Source organism: Neomonachus schauinslandi, chromosome 7 (genome assembly GCF_002201575.2).
Source record: "Neomonachus schauinslandi chromosome 7, ASM220157v2, whole genome shotgun sequence".
NCBI lineage: Eukaryota > Metazoa > Chordata > Mammalia > Carnivora > Phocidae > Neomonachus > Neomonachus schauinslandi.
This window is the reverse complement of record NC_058409.1, coordinates 72,446,543-72,464,339: the sequence shown is the minus strand read 5'-3', so window position 1 is coordinate 72,464,339 and position 17,797 is coordinate 72,446,543. Positions and strand designations below refer to the sequence as shown.

The 17,797-nt window shown below is 38.2% G+C and overlaps 1 protein-coding gene across 3 annotated transcripts in view; it reads left to right on the top strand.

Moving 5' to 3' along the window:
• Positions 1–17,797, top strand: part of LIX1 (limb and CNS expressed 1) — a 59,531-nt gene that overhangs the window by 16,395 nt on the left and 25,339 nt on the right. For all 3 annotated transcript variants that reach the window (XM_021701631.1, XM_021701634.1, XM_044916773.1), the window contains exon 2: positions 9,002–9,165. In XM_021701631.1, coding sequence (XP_021557306.1) covers positions 9,002–9,165 — 164 coding nt within the window. The remainder of the gene's footprint in view (positions 1–9,001; positions 9,166–17,797) is intronic.

Here is a 17,797-nt window from a genome sequence, read left to right as displayed (position 1 = left end):
TATTAGTGAATAATATCAAAAGAGCCTTCTCTTTTCCATCTCTGAACTCTACATATTTTGGAAGTAAATAGCACAATGTGTAAAATTAGAGAATTTTCACATGTGTAGACTTTTTTAGAATGTTTAATGATACGGTTTCCAATCCAGGAACAGTCAGTTTCAAAGATGCAATATGCAAGCATATAATCATGCCATTTCCTTTCTTCCTTCACCTTCTTTAACCACAAATAATAGCTAACACTCTCATGCTTACTATGTGTGAAGCTCTATTCTGAGCATTTTCCATTTAAGCCTTACAGAAATTCTGTATAGGAAGCACTGCATTTTACAGATAGAACTGGAGCAGTTAGGTAGGTATCTTTCAGTGGTAAAGACAGGATTCAAACCCAGGCATTCTGGCTCCAGATTCCTTGCTTTTAACTACTAAGTAAATTGCCTGCTGGTTGATAAAAGGTAGAGAGACAAGATGCGGTTCACATGTTACTGTGTTTGAACCAGTGACTCTATTTGAGGACTCTTCTATAACATACTCAATAATCCATGGGGCATTTACATTCTATACATCTCAGAATGCCCATATGAAAACATAAATCATGTGTCCCTATTGGCATCTTTATCGCATCCAGTCCATGAAAATGCCAAGCTCTGAATTTGTAGTATAAAAGCCCTCTGAGTGTCCAGATATTGATGATTTTGTCTGAAGGGACTTTGTGCTCCTTCCAGGCTGCAAAGTGAGCCTTCTCTTGCTTGTCTCACCCCCTACCCACTTTTCATAGATTTTTATGCCCAAACTCCTCCCAGAAACTTTCTACTTGGGATCACCCAGATCTACAAGAGCAGCCATACATTCTCTCCCAGTGTCTGGGCCCTGCCTCTTGGATGGAGCCACCACAAGCAGCACAGCACCTTAGGCAAAGACAAAGGGCAAGGGACTCTGTGCTCCTGCCATTCTTACCCACTCAGGTAAAGCTAGGGCACTAGGACAGTGGGCTTGGTTTCCAGTTACTAGAAGAGGCTAACTCCCCTTATCCTGTCTCCTGTCAAATCATACCCCTTTCCTATGCCCCTGCATTATTAGTATTCTTACTCTTTTTGTCAAGCCATGCTTACTCCTTTTGAGAGCACAACTTCTCTCTTATCATGGTCTAGATATCATTCTTCTGAAGTGGCTCAGCTTAGGCCTTCCTCCAGGGCAGATATTTCCTGAATTTTTCAGCCCACATTCATTTGCTTTCCCCCCTGTATTGATTTAAGTACTGTGCCATAAATTTTTAGGTTTTATATATTACTTTAAAATCATCTCTGTTCTATAATGTAGCACTCTAATATTTTCTTCACTAATTATATTGTGCATATATTATGTCTGCAATCAGTAAATGTTTATGGGAAGAAGCCTGTTTTGAACTTGTTTTTTTTTTTTTACTTCATATCATCAAGGTCAGGGTCAACAGATAAACCATGCCAGTGCCACAATGCTGGTTAATTATGGTGTTCTGTTCCATTAATTCCAGAAGCTACTTTCACATCCTTTTCAACATGCTGTTCCTGGCAGTCAACATAAATGGATTAGGGTTGGCACTCCAAGATAAAATTACTCACCATCTCCATTCAGGATTTTCCTAAACCCTAGGTATTATGAAAATAAAGACCTAGCTAGAAAGTGACAAACAATCATGTCTACTCTGACCAGGCTTGATCTTTCTGCACCTACTCCATCTCCAGCTGAGGCATGGCTGCCGCCACCACACCCATGTTGTGTGAGCACCATAGTAGTTCATACATGAAACCTCCTATTCGAGAAGGAACTCTCAATAGGAGGAATCATAATGACTTCACTTACTACACATTCATTCATTTGCACTCAAATGGTTCAGAAATGTGGTTTTCTTATATTCCAAGTGAATTCAACAGTTGCTTGTAGGTGAATGGCCCTGTGCTGGGTACCAAGGAGGCTAGAGAGAAGAAAGAACCAGAGTCCCTGCCCTCCAGATTCTCACAGTCTGCTGTGAGTTAAGTAATAGAAAACTGTATGTTGTAAGATGAGTCGTTATCACAAGGCATTTCTTTCCTCTGGCCAGAAAGAAGTCCAGCCAAGTCTGACTTGATCAGTTTAGCCTGGAACACCACATCCATTTCATTAGCATGGTTTAGAGGAGATTAAGTGCTAAGACCCAGGACCACTAATGGAATGAGAGCTCAGAAAAGGAGATTCATGTGGGCTCAAACCAGTGAGTAAGGCATGATGGAATAGATGGTATTTCCTCTGAAGTTTGGGAGTAAATTGGATGGATAGAGGGGAGGGGCAGAAATAACACTCCTGGGAGAACTTGAACCAAGGTACAGGTTAAAAAAAAAAAAAAAAAGTATATATTCAGGGACAAGTAAAGATACTGCTTTGCTGAAGCTGATGGAGGATTTCTGAGAAGGTCAAAGGTTGGATGGTCAAGGTATTCCACATTGTTGGATGTCTTCACTGGTCAACTGCCTTTTGTGAAAGCCTTAATGCTCACCTTTTTATAATCAAAAAGAAAACTTGAGATAGGGAAAAACAAAAACCTCATCCAGGAGAGATTTGTTTGGGGATTGAATTACCACTCTCAAAACTCTCTCACATTGAAATTTCAAAACACAGTGACAAAGAAAGTAACTACATTAATGCCTATAAACTACTTTGCAATTGTCATGTTGATACACAAAATATTCAAAACTGCTAAAGAGGTTTGTGTGAGTCAGCTCAGGCTACTGCAACAAAATACCGTAGACTGGGTGGCTTAAACAACAGAAATTTATTTTCTCACAGTTCTGAAGGCAGGGAAGTCCCAGTTCAAGTTGTCAGCATATTAGCTTCCTGGTGATAGACCTCTTCCTGGCTTGCAAATGGCTGCCTTCTTGCTATATATTCACATGGCCAAGAGAGGCAGCTCTGATGTCTCTGTCTGTTCTTATAAGGGCACTAATCCCATCATGGGAGCCCCAGCCCCATGACCTCATCTAAACCTAATTCCCTCCCAAAGACCCCACCTTCTAGTACCATCATCCTATGGGTTAGGGCTTCAACATACGAATTGAGGGGTAGGGGACGGAGGGGAGAGGTAGGAGGCACAAAAATTTAGTCCATATCAGAGTCAATCACTTGTGTCTGAGAAAGCAATTTGGGGCAATGCAATGGATTAAGAAGCTTGATGGGCAAAGTAAATTCAGAGGTTAAATTGTTTTCTTTACTCCAGATGTTATAAACTGATAGAAGTCACAAAAATGAACTGGATTTCATGCTGTTATTCTTAGGATCTCCCCAACAATTCTCTTTCTACTTCCTCCCACATCCCTAGTCTCAGACATTTGATATTCTGCTTCTTTATAGTAATTTTACCAGTTTAACATCAGTTACCTTGATAAAGGTAACTGTGGGTGTTAACACCTGTGGGTGTTAAACCTTGAACTAGGAGGGCTGTTCAGCTTGTCCTAACTCCAGCATCAGACAAATTGTTAGCCACCTGCTTTCTCCCAGTTTCCAGCTTCAGATGCATTACCTCCCTCATGTTTTGTCCAGGTTCACTATGGATGACCAATTTATCTTGTCCTGGCTGTGGATAAATCCCTTTTACTTTAGTGTCCATTGAGACAAAATAGAAACTTTTTTAAAAAGAACTTTACTAAACTTTGAGAGAACTAATGCATAACCAAAAAGGATATGTTCCAGACTATAGCTCCTTGACATTAAGGTGGAAGGCACAATCAAGCAGACAGACTTGACCTTTACTTTTGCTTATGGCCCTCTGCCCAGAAAGCCAGTCCAAGCCCCTCTTCAGTCTTTTGTCATTCCCTCTTGTTCCTCTTGTTCCTCTCATTTCTCTCCTCTAGTCATCTTTACTTTAAAAGAGGGACCAGAGTGGGAGGCCTAGTCACAGCCCTCTCTGAGGCACACAATCAGTGGGCATTTACACCATTGCTTTAAACCAGAGCAAAGTGTTGGCTGAAGATTGGTTATCAGTATACCTGTTCACATGGACAGAGACCACTCATTCAATGGGATAGTTCCAAGCTGGAAACATGTCATATCACTTGTATGAAAATATACAAATATTGACCTTTGCTTTATTTGACTTTGTCAAGAACAAGTGTCAAAAAAAAAATGGCCCCTGGGAAAACAGGTGAAGTAATTCTTGTGGAGAGCCTCATATTGCCAACAGCCTCACAAGTGCAGCACATTTCTTATACTTTGATGATATTCAAACACTCCGCTAATATTTATTATGCTCCTACCATGTTCCAGATACTGTGGGAAAAATGATATAATTCTTCCTCTAAAGAGCACCATCTCCAGTAGAGGTAGACACACATGAAAACAACTTAAATTCTGTCATAATTAGAGAATGTCTTGGAATGAACAAAGAGCATGGACTGTGCATTCAGACAGCAGTAGGTTAAAAATCCCAGGTCTAAGACTTTGTAGCTGTGTGATTATACCTTGAGCATATTTAATTTCTAATCTGTAAGTTGTGGATGATAATACCCATTTCTAGGGGATATTGTAAAAATTAAATGAGAAAATGCATAGTGCCTGGAATATAATAGATACATAATAAAGGAGATGAGAATAACAACTTGTTCCTACAACAAGGCTTCTCAAACTTCAATGCACATCGGATTGCCTGAGAATCTTGTTAAAAATGCAGATTCTGGTTCAATAGGCCTGGGGTGGGACCTGAAATTCTACATTTCTAACAAGTCCCCTGCTGATATCCAGGCTGCTTCTTCGAGCACTGCAGTTTCTGTATCAAGGGTTTAGTGATTATTTTGTTTCTGTTTTTATTTTTAAGTAGCTGATGCTGGAGGTTAATCTTAAAAGATGAGTAGGCCATCTAGGAAGACAATAGTCAGTGGAGAAAAGGGCATTCTATGTGTAGGAATGGAAGTAAAGGGCTTGCCAGTAGCATAGAAATCATGGAAGTATATGAAGCCTGGAAGGTGACCTGAGGAGAGAAATATGGAATGAGAAAGCGCATCAAGACATAGGATCTTCTATGCGTTGCCAAGGAGTTATTTATCTTGTAGGTAATGAAGAACTCACAGAAGGATTTTATGAGTGATTTGATGAGCTACGAGATTTAGATTACCTGGGAAACAATTGGAGGTTGGGTTGGATAGGAGAATAATGGAATTCAGGAGGATATTGTTGTATATTTGGTGAGATATGAACCACTGCAGCAATGGCAGTATGAATTGAAAGGAAGTGAGAACTATGAGAGGCATCAAGATATAGAATTGATAAAACTTGGGCATTAATTATTAGGAAGGAAAGAGGACATGAAGTTTAAGGTTTCTGCCAGGTTTCTGATTTAGGTGACTGGGAGGTGATAATATTACTTTCTAAGTAATTCAGGAGGAAGAGAAGAGTTTATGGGAAAGAAAATGAGTTGAGCTTGGGAAATGTTGAATTTGTGTCACATCTAACGAAGTATCTATTAACAAAGTTGGAGTTATAGGAGAAGGGTGTGGAAACTGTCAGCTTATATTATGGTGGATGGAGTAATGGAGATAAGTTACGTCATTTAAGGAGAATGGTAGAAAGAGAGCAAGAAAAAACAAGGATAAAATTCTTATTCAAGTCAACATGAGCGGTGAGCAGAGGAAGAGAAACCCACACAAGAATTTGAGGGGAAACAATTAGAAATAGAAAAGCAGAATCAGGACAAATACTGTCAGAAAAGCCTAGGGATATGAGAGTTTCTAGAAGAAACTGATCAGCTGTGTAAAAATGCAGTTAGAGGTCAAATACATAAAGACTGAAAATTAGGAATTGGTGATATTTGCCAGAGCAGTTTCTGTGGAATAAAGTGTAGAAGAAAGTCAGATTGTGGAGGGCTAAAAACGAATGGAAGATAAGGAAGCAGAGATAGTGATATAAAATATTTTTTCTAGCAGCTTCTCTACAATAAGATAATATTAATAACTAGTAGTCCAATATAGTCCCAAGGGTGGGTATTTCATTTAATTGATGGATTGATTGATTCATTTATTCCTTATCTAAAGCATACTTTTGGCTGCTGAGAAGGTGTGAATAAAATAGGAGATGAAGAGAATTACTACTAGAACAATGCCATTTGAGACTGGAAAAAATAATATGGAGCTGGGCACTTGTGCTGATGGGTCACTAGGTGTGGGGATGGATATCATATGCTTGGTAGCCCAAATCTGTTCTGAAATAAGGAAGGCAGGATCACTGGCTGAGCACTGAAGTGCAACTGCTCCTAAGGACTAAATTGTGTAATGAGGCGTCTCTTCAAACTTGTGTTTTTCTTCAGCAGAACTTGAGCTTCTGCTTGCATTTTCTTTGATATTGTCCATGAACCTTGTTGTTGCTACTTCAAAAATATAAAGGAGCATGTGTTTTTTAAATAGAGCATCCTCTGATATACTGATCTTTGGAATTCCAAATAGCAAGCTGGCCCTCTTCCCTCTGCACTCCATTCATCTGGTTTTCCAGTCGACAAGAGGAGATAGAGATAGAAAGATGGATTGTGTGTGTGCATGTACATACATTGTACTCTTTAGAGGTGATGACATGCATAGGACTATCAAAGAAGTCTTCCAAGGTTGCAGAATGAAAAATTTGAAAACTGCTACTTTTATTCATGTAGAAGTCTACTTAGTACATACCTTTGAACTCTTTAATCCACATAGCTTTATATGTCAAAAATCTCATGTTCATTTCACCTAGACAATCATGAGTCTTCATCTCCCTACGCCAGTTCTCAGCTAAAATTCATTCAACAATGAACTAACTTAAAATAGCAGGCTAATATACCTTGTTGACTATCAGAGCAAAGGCCGGCTTTGGTTTTAGGTTTCAATCTTTAGGACATCCTGCTGAATTCTGGAGATCACCTCCAAGTAGAAATGCAAGTCAACCAGCTCAAAAATCCTTGTTTTCTTGGAGTTGGGCAGCAGGGGAAGATGGGAAGCAGAAATACAGTTTAGGATATAAAAATTCTATTTTGAAATGTGTCAACTGATAGAAAATATTAAATATTTTTGAATGAATGAAAAACTCTGTAATGACCAATGTCACCTTGACCACTTCAACATGTACTTTTTAGTTAATTCAATTATCCTGATAGTCTTACCTTTTCCCAGTTTTTTTTTTTTCCAAAACACTTCTTAAATACTGAACACTACAGTTTTAAAATATACACAGGCATCTAATTCCTTAGGCGTCTTGAGAATTTGCCTGAACTATACACTGTGAAGCTGATCCGTGACCTAGGAATGAGGTAAAGGAGACAGGTGCTCTAGTAAACAGCTTAGAAAGTGGTTATGCATTGTTTTTGCCTCCAGGTCAAACTTGTGACTTTCCTGACACCCTGAAAAATATTAAAGCCCAACATTTTGAAGAACAGTTAGGAATGTTTTTAGGAGGATGCCAAAGGGCATAGACACCATGTTATGCAAAGACTGGAAGAACAAAAACAATCTAGAACTTGAGGAAGGCTGAGAGTTGTCTGTTTTAGTGTACTCTCAGATACATGTGAGAGACACCAGTTAAAATGATTAAAGGAAAAAGCAGATGTGTTGGCTCAGGGGCTCAAAGTATGCCATCAGAACTTAGTCTTTCTTTCTGCATCTCTTGGTTCTACCCTTCTCTCTGTTGGATTTCTTCTCAGCCAAGTTTCCCCCTTGCTTCGACTGTGCCACACTTACCTCCTATTACCCCAGCAACCCTAGGGAAAAAGGAGAATCTCATCTTCAAACATTTCCAACAAAAGTCCTGGATGCATTCATTGGTTCTAAATGACTTGGCTTTGGTCAAACCCCCATCCCTCAACCCTGGAGAAGACATGGTTGAAGGAAAGATGATTGTTTAAGGAAAACCTTTGTGCTGTTCCCAGGCAGGCAAAAACAGCAGATGTCCTATATTGCCTTTGTGCACGCGGTGGACTCTCATGTGGATAAGGGTATAAACTTCTGTGAGGCCCCAGAAATGAGAAATAGACCATTTGAATGAACCTCACAGGAAAGCAGATTTCAGCTTACTCCCAAGAAGGATCTTTTCACAACAGGTAGAACCATTAGGAGTTGAAATGGGCTGCCTCAAAGTGTGCCAAGTACCAGGTCCTTCCATTTGTTCAGGCATAAACCATATAGGCAGCTGTCAATAGTGTTGTATAAAGAATTCCTACATTAGGCAGAGCTTTGCCTGCATGATCTGAAAGGTCTCTTTTGACGCTACAATTCTATTATCCTTGTTAATTTCCACAATTCAATTTGCAGTACAAGATAAACAAACCAACCAAATTTGATCTGAAACTTCTGCAGGCTATCATAGGTCATTTAATCTAAACCACATGGCTGTAGCCATTACTCTGTTTTCTGAAGTCATCTAACAGACGTGGTCCTTAACAAGATCTCCATGTTATTAGTTTCACTTATGGCTTTTTCCAGCCTCCTGCTTATTACACAATTGCTTTTCATTCTCCTTTAGATTGACATGGAGAAGAGCATGAAAGAGTTTTCTTCTTTCTGCCTTTCTCTTCTTAAATCTTATAATAGGTGGGTCCCAATTAAAATTACACTTTATATTTTTACCTCCAAATTTGGCTTTCACTTGGCAGGTTCAAGAATATGAGAAACAGGAGCAGGGGCCATGGAAAACCATAGCTCTAAACTTTACTGAGGCAAATTTTCAAAGAAGAAAGAGTGAGATTTTTGAATTTTTGATATTAAAAATTAATTTATAAAGTAAGTTTAATATATTGCAATATTGTTAGAATTAGGGTACCAAACCACTTGAACCATACTCATGAAGAAATAAACACATTTGTGTTAAACAGGATTTGCTTCTTTCACAACTGAAAGCACTCCCTCCCACCATATACATATATACTCTGTTCTGCTTAATCTAGAAATGACATGTTACACAATCCAGCCTGCAAATAAAATTTTGTTTTTGCCAGAGTACATCCATCCTTAATAACTGATTATGTTTTTTTATGTTTTTCAGTGAATGTTGTGTCAATGCTACAGGAATTTTGGGAAAGCAAGCAGCAGCAGAGAGCTGCATTCCCAAGTGAAGGCGTGGTGGTCTATGAGTCGCTGCCATCTCCAGGACCTCCCTTTGTGAGTTATGTGACCCTCCCAGGGGGAAGCTGTTTTGGCAACTTTCAGGTAAGAAACAACCATAAATTGGTCAGTAAAAGTTAACTGGGTTAAAATAGAGTAAGTCTTTTTATAAAATGGTAACATTATAAGCTTTCTTGGTTGTAATGAAAAGAAAGTTATGTTGCATTCCATTAAAATGGAAGTTTTTATATTAGAGTGTCCCCTGATATTTCTTTATGGAAAATTAATTTTATATCACTTTATTTGCCTGATAGTTGCTGCCTTCCCTCAAAATATTTTGAAATAAACCATAAAGAACAAGGAAACTTCTATAAAGTCTTCCATCAGGGCCCTTCCATCAGTAGAAAGTCTCCACTTCCTTGAATTTTGAATCAAATCCTAATCAATCTACTATACACCAAAGCATGAACCAACAGCAAAGGTTGAGACTCACAGGTTTTGGGTTCAGGCACCCATGCTAAGCCCAAGTTCTATCTCTGAATAACTGTATATCCTTGGGACACTTATTTAACTTCTTGATTTCCCTGACTTTGAAATGGGGAATAATATCCATGGTGTTAGTTGAAAGTCATGAGATATATATGCAGTGTATTTATCTGGCACGTACTAGGTATTCCAATTATTTTTTTTTGATAATTATTATAAAGACTCTTCTAGTTGGTTAAATCTTTATTATGTCTATGATAAGGGTAATGATGATACATTTCTAGTTGTATACCAACTCACACAAAAACATTGCCTATATTAACCATCAACATCTGATTGTCCAGTGTATATGACATATATTCATTCAGTGACTAGGAAATATCAAGCATTGGGCCAAGTAATGAGAATATAGTCCATATCTTGAGGAAATCAGTGTGCAAAAAAATTAGAGTAATCAAATAGAGTTATATTTGAGGGTCAATGAAAGCATAAAGAAGAAACTTCTCAGTTTATAAGTAGTCCTTTAGTGCAGTAAGCTATCTCTCAATTTTCAATAACTGGCAAAAATGTCTTATTTATATTTTATGGACAATATGCTCAACAAGCATTCAAGTGTCCCTCATAGATTTGATAACAGAAGCAAATTTTCAGTTATGTTGTCTTGGTAGTGTAAGTCTACAAAACTTCATGTCATGTAATTTTTTGGACTAATGTCATACTTGATATTATTTATATTTCTACCTTTACTCTCCCTTTGAACCTAGTGTGCCTCACTCATTTATTTTATCCTGTTACTGTGTATCTATTACATGTTATTTCAAACCTTTATGAAGTCAGGGGAGAATATAGTTTAATAAATGGACCTACAAACCTATGTCTGACTCAGATAAGTCAAAGGATTTATGGGGAATGCAAGCACAAGCTGAAATATGCAGTTGAGGGTATCTTTGCTAGTCAGTATAGGGGACATGACCTTCCTATAGCGTAGGGAACAGCATGTGAAAAGGCCTGCCTCAGAAAGAGAAAACCACCAGCACTTTCAGAATTTGGGAAGCCTGAGTACGTCTATGGCAGGGAAGTGGTAGGAGATGACGGGTTAGGCCCACATATCAAACCATAATGGGTCTTTATGCTCTGCAAAGGAGAATAGGTTTTATTCTATATAAAATCAGAACCCCTGAAGGATTCTGAGCAGGAGACTGATGTATTCAAATATGTTTCAGAAAGATTATTCTAGCAGTAGCATGGGGCTAATTTTAAGGCTAATTAAAGAACTATTTTCAAAACTTCTGGCCCAGCCAGCCACTGAGGTCTTGCTTTCTCCTACTCTGAACATTGATCAACAATGGACCTCTGTTTGACCTCTGACTAACAACAGTGAATTGCCTGATGAGGGTGATTTGAAAGTGGGTCTAGAAGCCTCAAAACAGAGCTTAATACAGGCTCCTGGGTGGTTCAGTTGGTTAAGCGTGGCCAACTCGGTTTTGGCTCAGGTCATGACCTCAGGACTGTGAGATCAAGCCCTGCATCCAGCTCTACACTCAATGGGGAGTCTGCTTGAGATTCTCTCTCTCTCCTTCTGCCCCTTCCCCTGCTCATGACTTGTCTCTTTCTCAAATAAACAAACAAACAAATAAATAAATAAATAAATAAATAAATAAAACCTTTTTTAAAAAAGCCAAAAAACGAAAACAAAACCACTGAGCTTAATATAACCACAGACAGACAAGGATGAGGGGCAGGAGACGGGGAAGAAAGGCAGCAACCGAGGAAGGGGTTTCCTAGTCCACGTGAGCCTGCAGGTCCATCATCAAGCACTGTAAGGTGAAGCTGGCCTACTCATACAGAGCTGCCATCAGGCTTCCCATTCAGGGGGGGGCCCTCTGGGGAAACAGACCTACTCAGCCACAGAGCAAGGTCTTGCCAGCCAACTGAATGACTCTCTTTGTGCATGAATGTCAATGGACTAAAGACCACCAAACATTTGAGGAAAACCAAAAACAAAAGAGAAAGGCCAAGTCAAACAAACAAAAGAATATAAATAATTCAAGCCACAGATGACATAAGAGAGGATTCCAGTGAGTATCCTCAGAAAATTGGGGGAGGATATTTATCGAAAGCAGCTATGAAAAAAGGAGAAAGCAGGGAACAAGAAATGTAAAATACGACTGCCAAATTAGAACAATAAAAATAAATAAAAGAAGAGCAAATAGATGAGTGGACATAGGTCACAGCCAAATTAGTGGAGATGACAAAATAAAAAATAAATAGTAAAGTAAATCTTTTAGAACAAAGAGCAAAAAGACAAAGAGATGGGAAAAAAAATAATACAGGAGACATGGAGATAAATCCTGGAGGTAAACATTAATAAGAGTTCTAGAAAGAGACAAAGGAAACAGAGGGGAGGAAATAAATCGCAGGAGCAATTTTCTTCCCCCCCTCCCCCCAGATATTTATTTATTTATTTATTTATTTATTTATTTATTTATTTATTTATTTAAGGGGGTGGGGAAAGGAGAGCATGAGTCGGCAGGGGAGGGCCAGAGAGTGAGGAAGAGAATCTCAAGCAGACTCCCCACTGAGCTCGGAGCCCCAGGTGGGGCTCAGTCTCACAACCCGGAGATCATGACCTGAGCTGAAACCAAGAGTTGGATGATTAACCAACTGAGCCACCCGGGTAGCCCAACAGAAACAATTTTCTTGAGTTAAAGAAAAGCATAAATTTTCATATTGAAATGGCTACCGTATTCCAAACAGGATCATGACGAAAGAATCACAGAGCTCCATGGCTGTATGGGACTTAGGGACAACATTCTGCTTAAAAGATGGATGAAGGTGCTTTTTTTGATACTAGATTTATAATTGATCTCTGGTTTGGTTTTTAGTTTTTAATTTTATTTTAATGTAGATTGAATTTTTATGTAAGATAGCTTTGGAGGACCTGATGTAATAGGGCGAAAACTGGCAAACCCAGTCAAGAAAACCAAACTATTTTTTTGAAAAGATAAGAAAGAAAAATCTTTGGCATTTCTGAGTAAGAAAAAAATGCAAAGCATATACTACACTAATCATGATAAAAGGAATGCAGTTATAGGTGTATGCTATAAGAATACTACATAAACAGGGGCGCCTGGGTGGCTCAGTTGGTTAAGCGACTGCCTTCGGCTCAGGTCATGATCCTGGAGTCCCGGGATCGAGTCCCGCATCGGGCTCCCTGCTCGGCGGGGAGTCTGCTTCTCCCTCTGACCCTCCTCCCTCTCATGCTCTCTGTCTCTCATTAAAAAAAAAAAAAAAAAAAGAATACTACATAAACAATTATATTAAACAACAGAGATGAAATTGACTACTTTTTGGGAAGTCTTTGTGTTTATCTATGAAACTCTTCCATAAGTCTAAAATTATTTCAAAATTAAAAGTTAAAAAAAAATCTTCAATGGCTCCCTATTACCTTCTTATTAAAGTCTAAATTCCTTACTCTTTCAGCTTTATCTCCCTGAATTCCTCTTCTGACACTCAGTGCTTCATCCTAACTGTTCCTCATTCATGCCTTTACTTCTTCTAGCTGCTACTTATGTGCATGTTCTGTCTCTATAATAAAACATAAATGTCTCAAGGATAGGGTCTATATCCTTATATACCTATGACTCCAAACACTGTGCTTTGCATATAGTAAGTGCCCAATAAATTTTGTTGAATGAATAGCTAAATGAATGAATAACAAATCTCAAAAATCAATGGAGTTTATATTTGTCCATTATTGTATATAATCACTATTGATTGATGTACAAAATAGTATGTACTATTATATACAATACATCAAATAAGATATTTTACCTAACTGTAAGATGGTGGGCTGGCAAAGAAAAGTTAGGAACATTAAAATCAGGTAATATTATTATGTTCATATCTGTGGTTTAAAGTTTTAAAGGTGGATTAACTTAAAAATATTGATGTAAAAAAACATCTAATTCTCTCTGAATTTAATTTGTGCATAGTAACTTTCCTTCTACCCAATATCCATGACCAAGAATAAGCAAGATTTGGCCATTCCCTCACCCAAGTGTGCATTATGTTTGTCTATATGTAATAAATGCACTCATTATAATCTCCTAGAATGTAACATATTTGACAGAGCAGTGAATGGATCTAGAGGATATAAATTTAAGAAATTCAAATTTCCTTGTTTTTGTTTTTGCTTTCACTACCTTGAGAATTATGAATTTCCCAATCATCTCATAAATTTCTACTCAAAATGATAGGACTTCCCCTTGATAGTACATTCAACATCCTCATTGTGGTCTTTGAAAAATAGAAGACAAAATGAAAAAACTGAACTCTTCACCAGGGAGGCCTCTTGGTGATTTCTCTAATCATTTCAGGGTCTCCTTTACCTTATGTTTAAATCATTATATTTTCAAGTTCTCAGGAGGATTGTTAACATCCTTGCTTTAAAAGATGCAGAATTTCCTGAATCAAATGTTTTGAAAATGTGTTTGGGTGATTGGCTGACAAATCTGGCCCCTTAACCCCTTTGACCCTCCAAAATATGATTTGAGAAAGGAAAATCAGGAAGTTAAAAAAGGAGAGAAAATTTCTCCTAAAGCAATGTCCTTACACTTTTCTTTGTTCAGAAACCATCTTAAATGCTATTTTCACCATATAACATTTCATCATGTTTTTGCCAGCAGTTGGCCAGTAAGAGCCTACATGCTCATTCCTGCAGTGCCTTTCACATAATCAAATGTCACCCTTGTGCATTGCAAATCATTTCACGATGGATTATTAATGCCAAGACCATGTGCTGAGACGTGGAGAAACCATTATGCCAGCAGTAGCCTTCTTACTGAGCCATGGACGTCACCTCCAATGGTGCCAAGTAATTGAAAATACTTGAAGTGGAGTATGGTACTGGATTGAAGGATTAATCCTTCTGGTTTCATGAAAGCTGTAAGAGATTATGCCCATTCATTCTTTAGAAAAATGGTATTCAGACTGAGCTTTAGTTTTCTGATTAATCAAAGGAAAGCATTCAAAGGCTCTGATAGACACAAACCACTGGTTTTATGCAAAGAAACCTCCCACTGAAGTAAATGGGAGGCGTTTGTCCAAGAAGACTAATTAAAGAATTTTCAGTTAGTCTTGACACCACAACCCACAAAAAACAGAGAGCCAGAGGGAAAGAAAGCAGTCATAATCTTGTTTAAAGTATGTCTTCATAAGTTACTACAGTATTAGAAAAAGAGAAGTGAAAATATGATGCATTTTTGAATTTCAAAACAATAAATAAAATGATCTATTGATATTGTTTTTCTTTTAGAAAATTATATTGAAACACATTAGTTCTTATTGTGTCTTTTCTAAAAGAAACCATCCTCTAATATTATAGGCATTCAGTAGGAATTCATGCATTTTCGACTTATTTTCTTTATGCCATTCTCATCTATGCAGTTAATCCTTCCCTAGCCACATATCATGACCATGAAAGCTTGCAGTAATTTCCATTTTTTACAATAAAAGCAACACAAGGGCCATCAGATCAACGTCTGGCTCCCCTCTTGATGAACTCAGAAGGAAAGCCACTCACTGCTTCAGCAGCTGTTTTTGTTTTCAAGTGCAAAAGGAGAACTTGAGTATTTTATCTTATTTTATATTTTGATTAAAAGGTTTGTGATTCAAGTTTTGTTTTCCAGCCAGTGATGTGGCCTTCCATGTCATCTGCTAGAGTGATTTGGATTAATGAATTTCATTCTTATTTGGAATAAAAACCAAAAATTCCTTTGAGTGTAGTACTAGACCACGCGATTATTTATGTGCATAAGTTAGGATTGAATAAAAAATGTATCCTCTGGATAAAACATCGATGTGATAGCTCGATTTATTTGAAGTGTAGGATACTAATTCATTTGGGTATCATATCTTTTTCATGTAAATATTTTTTGTTGTTAAAATTTCTTCATGGAAAATAAATATAGGTGTTAAATACGGTTTGGGTATTTAGGCTGTTTGTATATTGCCAATATCGCCAAGCAACCCATGGATCTGAGACATTTAATATTACCATAGGCAAGCTGTTATTGATCTTTTTTTTTTTTTAAAGATTTTATTTATTTATTTGAGACAGAGAATGAGATAGAGCATGAGAGGGTCAGAGGGAGAAGCAGACTCCCCGCCGAGCAGGGAGCCCGATGTGGGACTCGATCCTGGGACTCCAGGATCATGACCTGAGCCGAAGGCAATCGCTTAACCAACTGAGCCACCCAGGCGCCCGATCTTTTTTTTTTTTTCTTTTTCAACCAATGCTCTGTGCTACAAAACACAGCTGCACAGTTGGGAGACATAAGAGGAACACTCAGAGCAGATGAGCTCCTAGCAAAGCTCTATCTCTAAAAGGCCTTTTCATTTTTATGCCTCTTAATTTTCAGACCAAAACCTTTGCCTATGAAGATACCTAGAAAAATTACTTTTCCAAGATGAGTACTGTCTAAAAGATAGGACTGTTTGATTTTGTTGTGTTTAGTTACTTGAGGCAGTAAGCACATTTCACCTGTAATAGCAGATATAAAACATATGTTTTATACTTCCATGCATTGAATGATTCCTCTCAAAGTCCAGGGAATTAAAAGTATATTTAAATCACAATAAACTAGTTTATAAAATTAAGTTTTTACCAGGAGAGAAGGACTAAAAGAAATTTTTATTAATTCATAGACTTGGCTAATTAGAATCATAAGGCTCTTTTCACTGCTTATTAAATGAGGCCTAGCCTTAACATTCTATGTCTCAAATAGAGATTTGGTTCCTGCCATAAAATTGAGACTATTGCCCTGCACTAAAGCTGTTTTAATGCCAAGTATTTCTATTTGAAATCATCCATGACCTCTTCTCTGTCTCTAGACTTGTATACCTTGACTCAAATGCACAACACACTATGCAATGTAACTTAACTTCTAAAGGAGGCATTTCCTGGTTGAAATCTCCACGGGAAAGCATCCTGTTTTGCAACTAATGAGACCCAAAGATAGGAAAGTTAGTTATAACCCCTTCCCATTTCAAAGTCATATGTCAAGACTTTAATGACTTGCTCATGAAACTGGGAGTGCATATTGTTTTAATGAGACATTGTATTTATTCCCCAGTCCCATTCCCTAACTTTAATCTGTGTCTTTTCTTAGCAAGTAAAATGAATAGAGATGCTTGGCCTCCAAAGAGAACAGCAGAGTGCAGTGAAAGGAATGCTTAGGAAGAGAATCCACGTGGTAAATAGACTTGGGACTATCTTCACAAGATAGTTGTGAAGCTATCACAACTAGTTGATGAGCTTTAGGAAGATGCTAACTATCCCAGGAGTTGCTGAGTGAGGAAGAAAAGCTGACTCCATCTTTCCCCAACCCCCTCCTCCATCCCTCTCATTGCAATCAGAGCCAAGTCCTTTTACATCAAAGCAACTATAAAAATAAACCAAAACTTTGAGCCCTGATCAATTCATCTTGTCTTCACCTTAACTTGAAAAAAGAATAAGAAGAAAAGAAAAAAAGGGAAAAGCAAAAACCTCAAGGAGCAAAACACAACATGGTTTTGTATTAGTTACCAGGGACCTTGCTCTAAGAGGGTATGTGTGTAGAATAGCATTTGTGGCAGAGGTAAACGAGGAGGAAGCCAGGTGGTTTATATTATAAAAATAACATTCTGACCTACCATGTGCATGAAACGTTTCTTTCAGTTAACAGAAACTAGTGAGTTTTCTCTGAAAATTGGACTCCCATACCACTCCCCTCCCCCACACCTAGCAAAGACCCCCATTCCCAGCACACACAGAGCTCCAAATTGTTCCCAACATATTTGCAGCCAGCCTGACCTATGGAGAAAGAGACATAATATTAACTTGGGTGACTGAGTTTCAACGGTTGCCCTTTTTCACATCACCATCTGGAAGGGGGGAAATGCTAATATATCCACAATTAGATAAATTGGAACACATGCAAATGTTCATGCTTAGACTAGGGCAGTCAAGGTCTTGAGGAACTGAGAAGGGGATGATTAGCTGCAAGGCCTGGCTTACGGCATTCTTTGTGCTGATGCCTTGCTATCAGGATGAAGCAGAGGTGTTGGTGACACTGACCAGAGCCGGCAGACCATGCACACAAACTCTGCAAGACACTTGCTGAGACTTGAACTCCGACTCACAAAAGCAAAACGTTCCCAACCAACTTGAATGACAGACTTGACAGCCTAAAAGATGTGGGCAAGAATT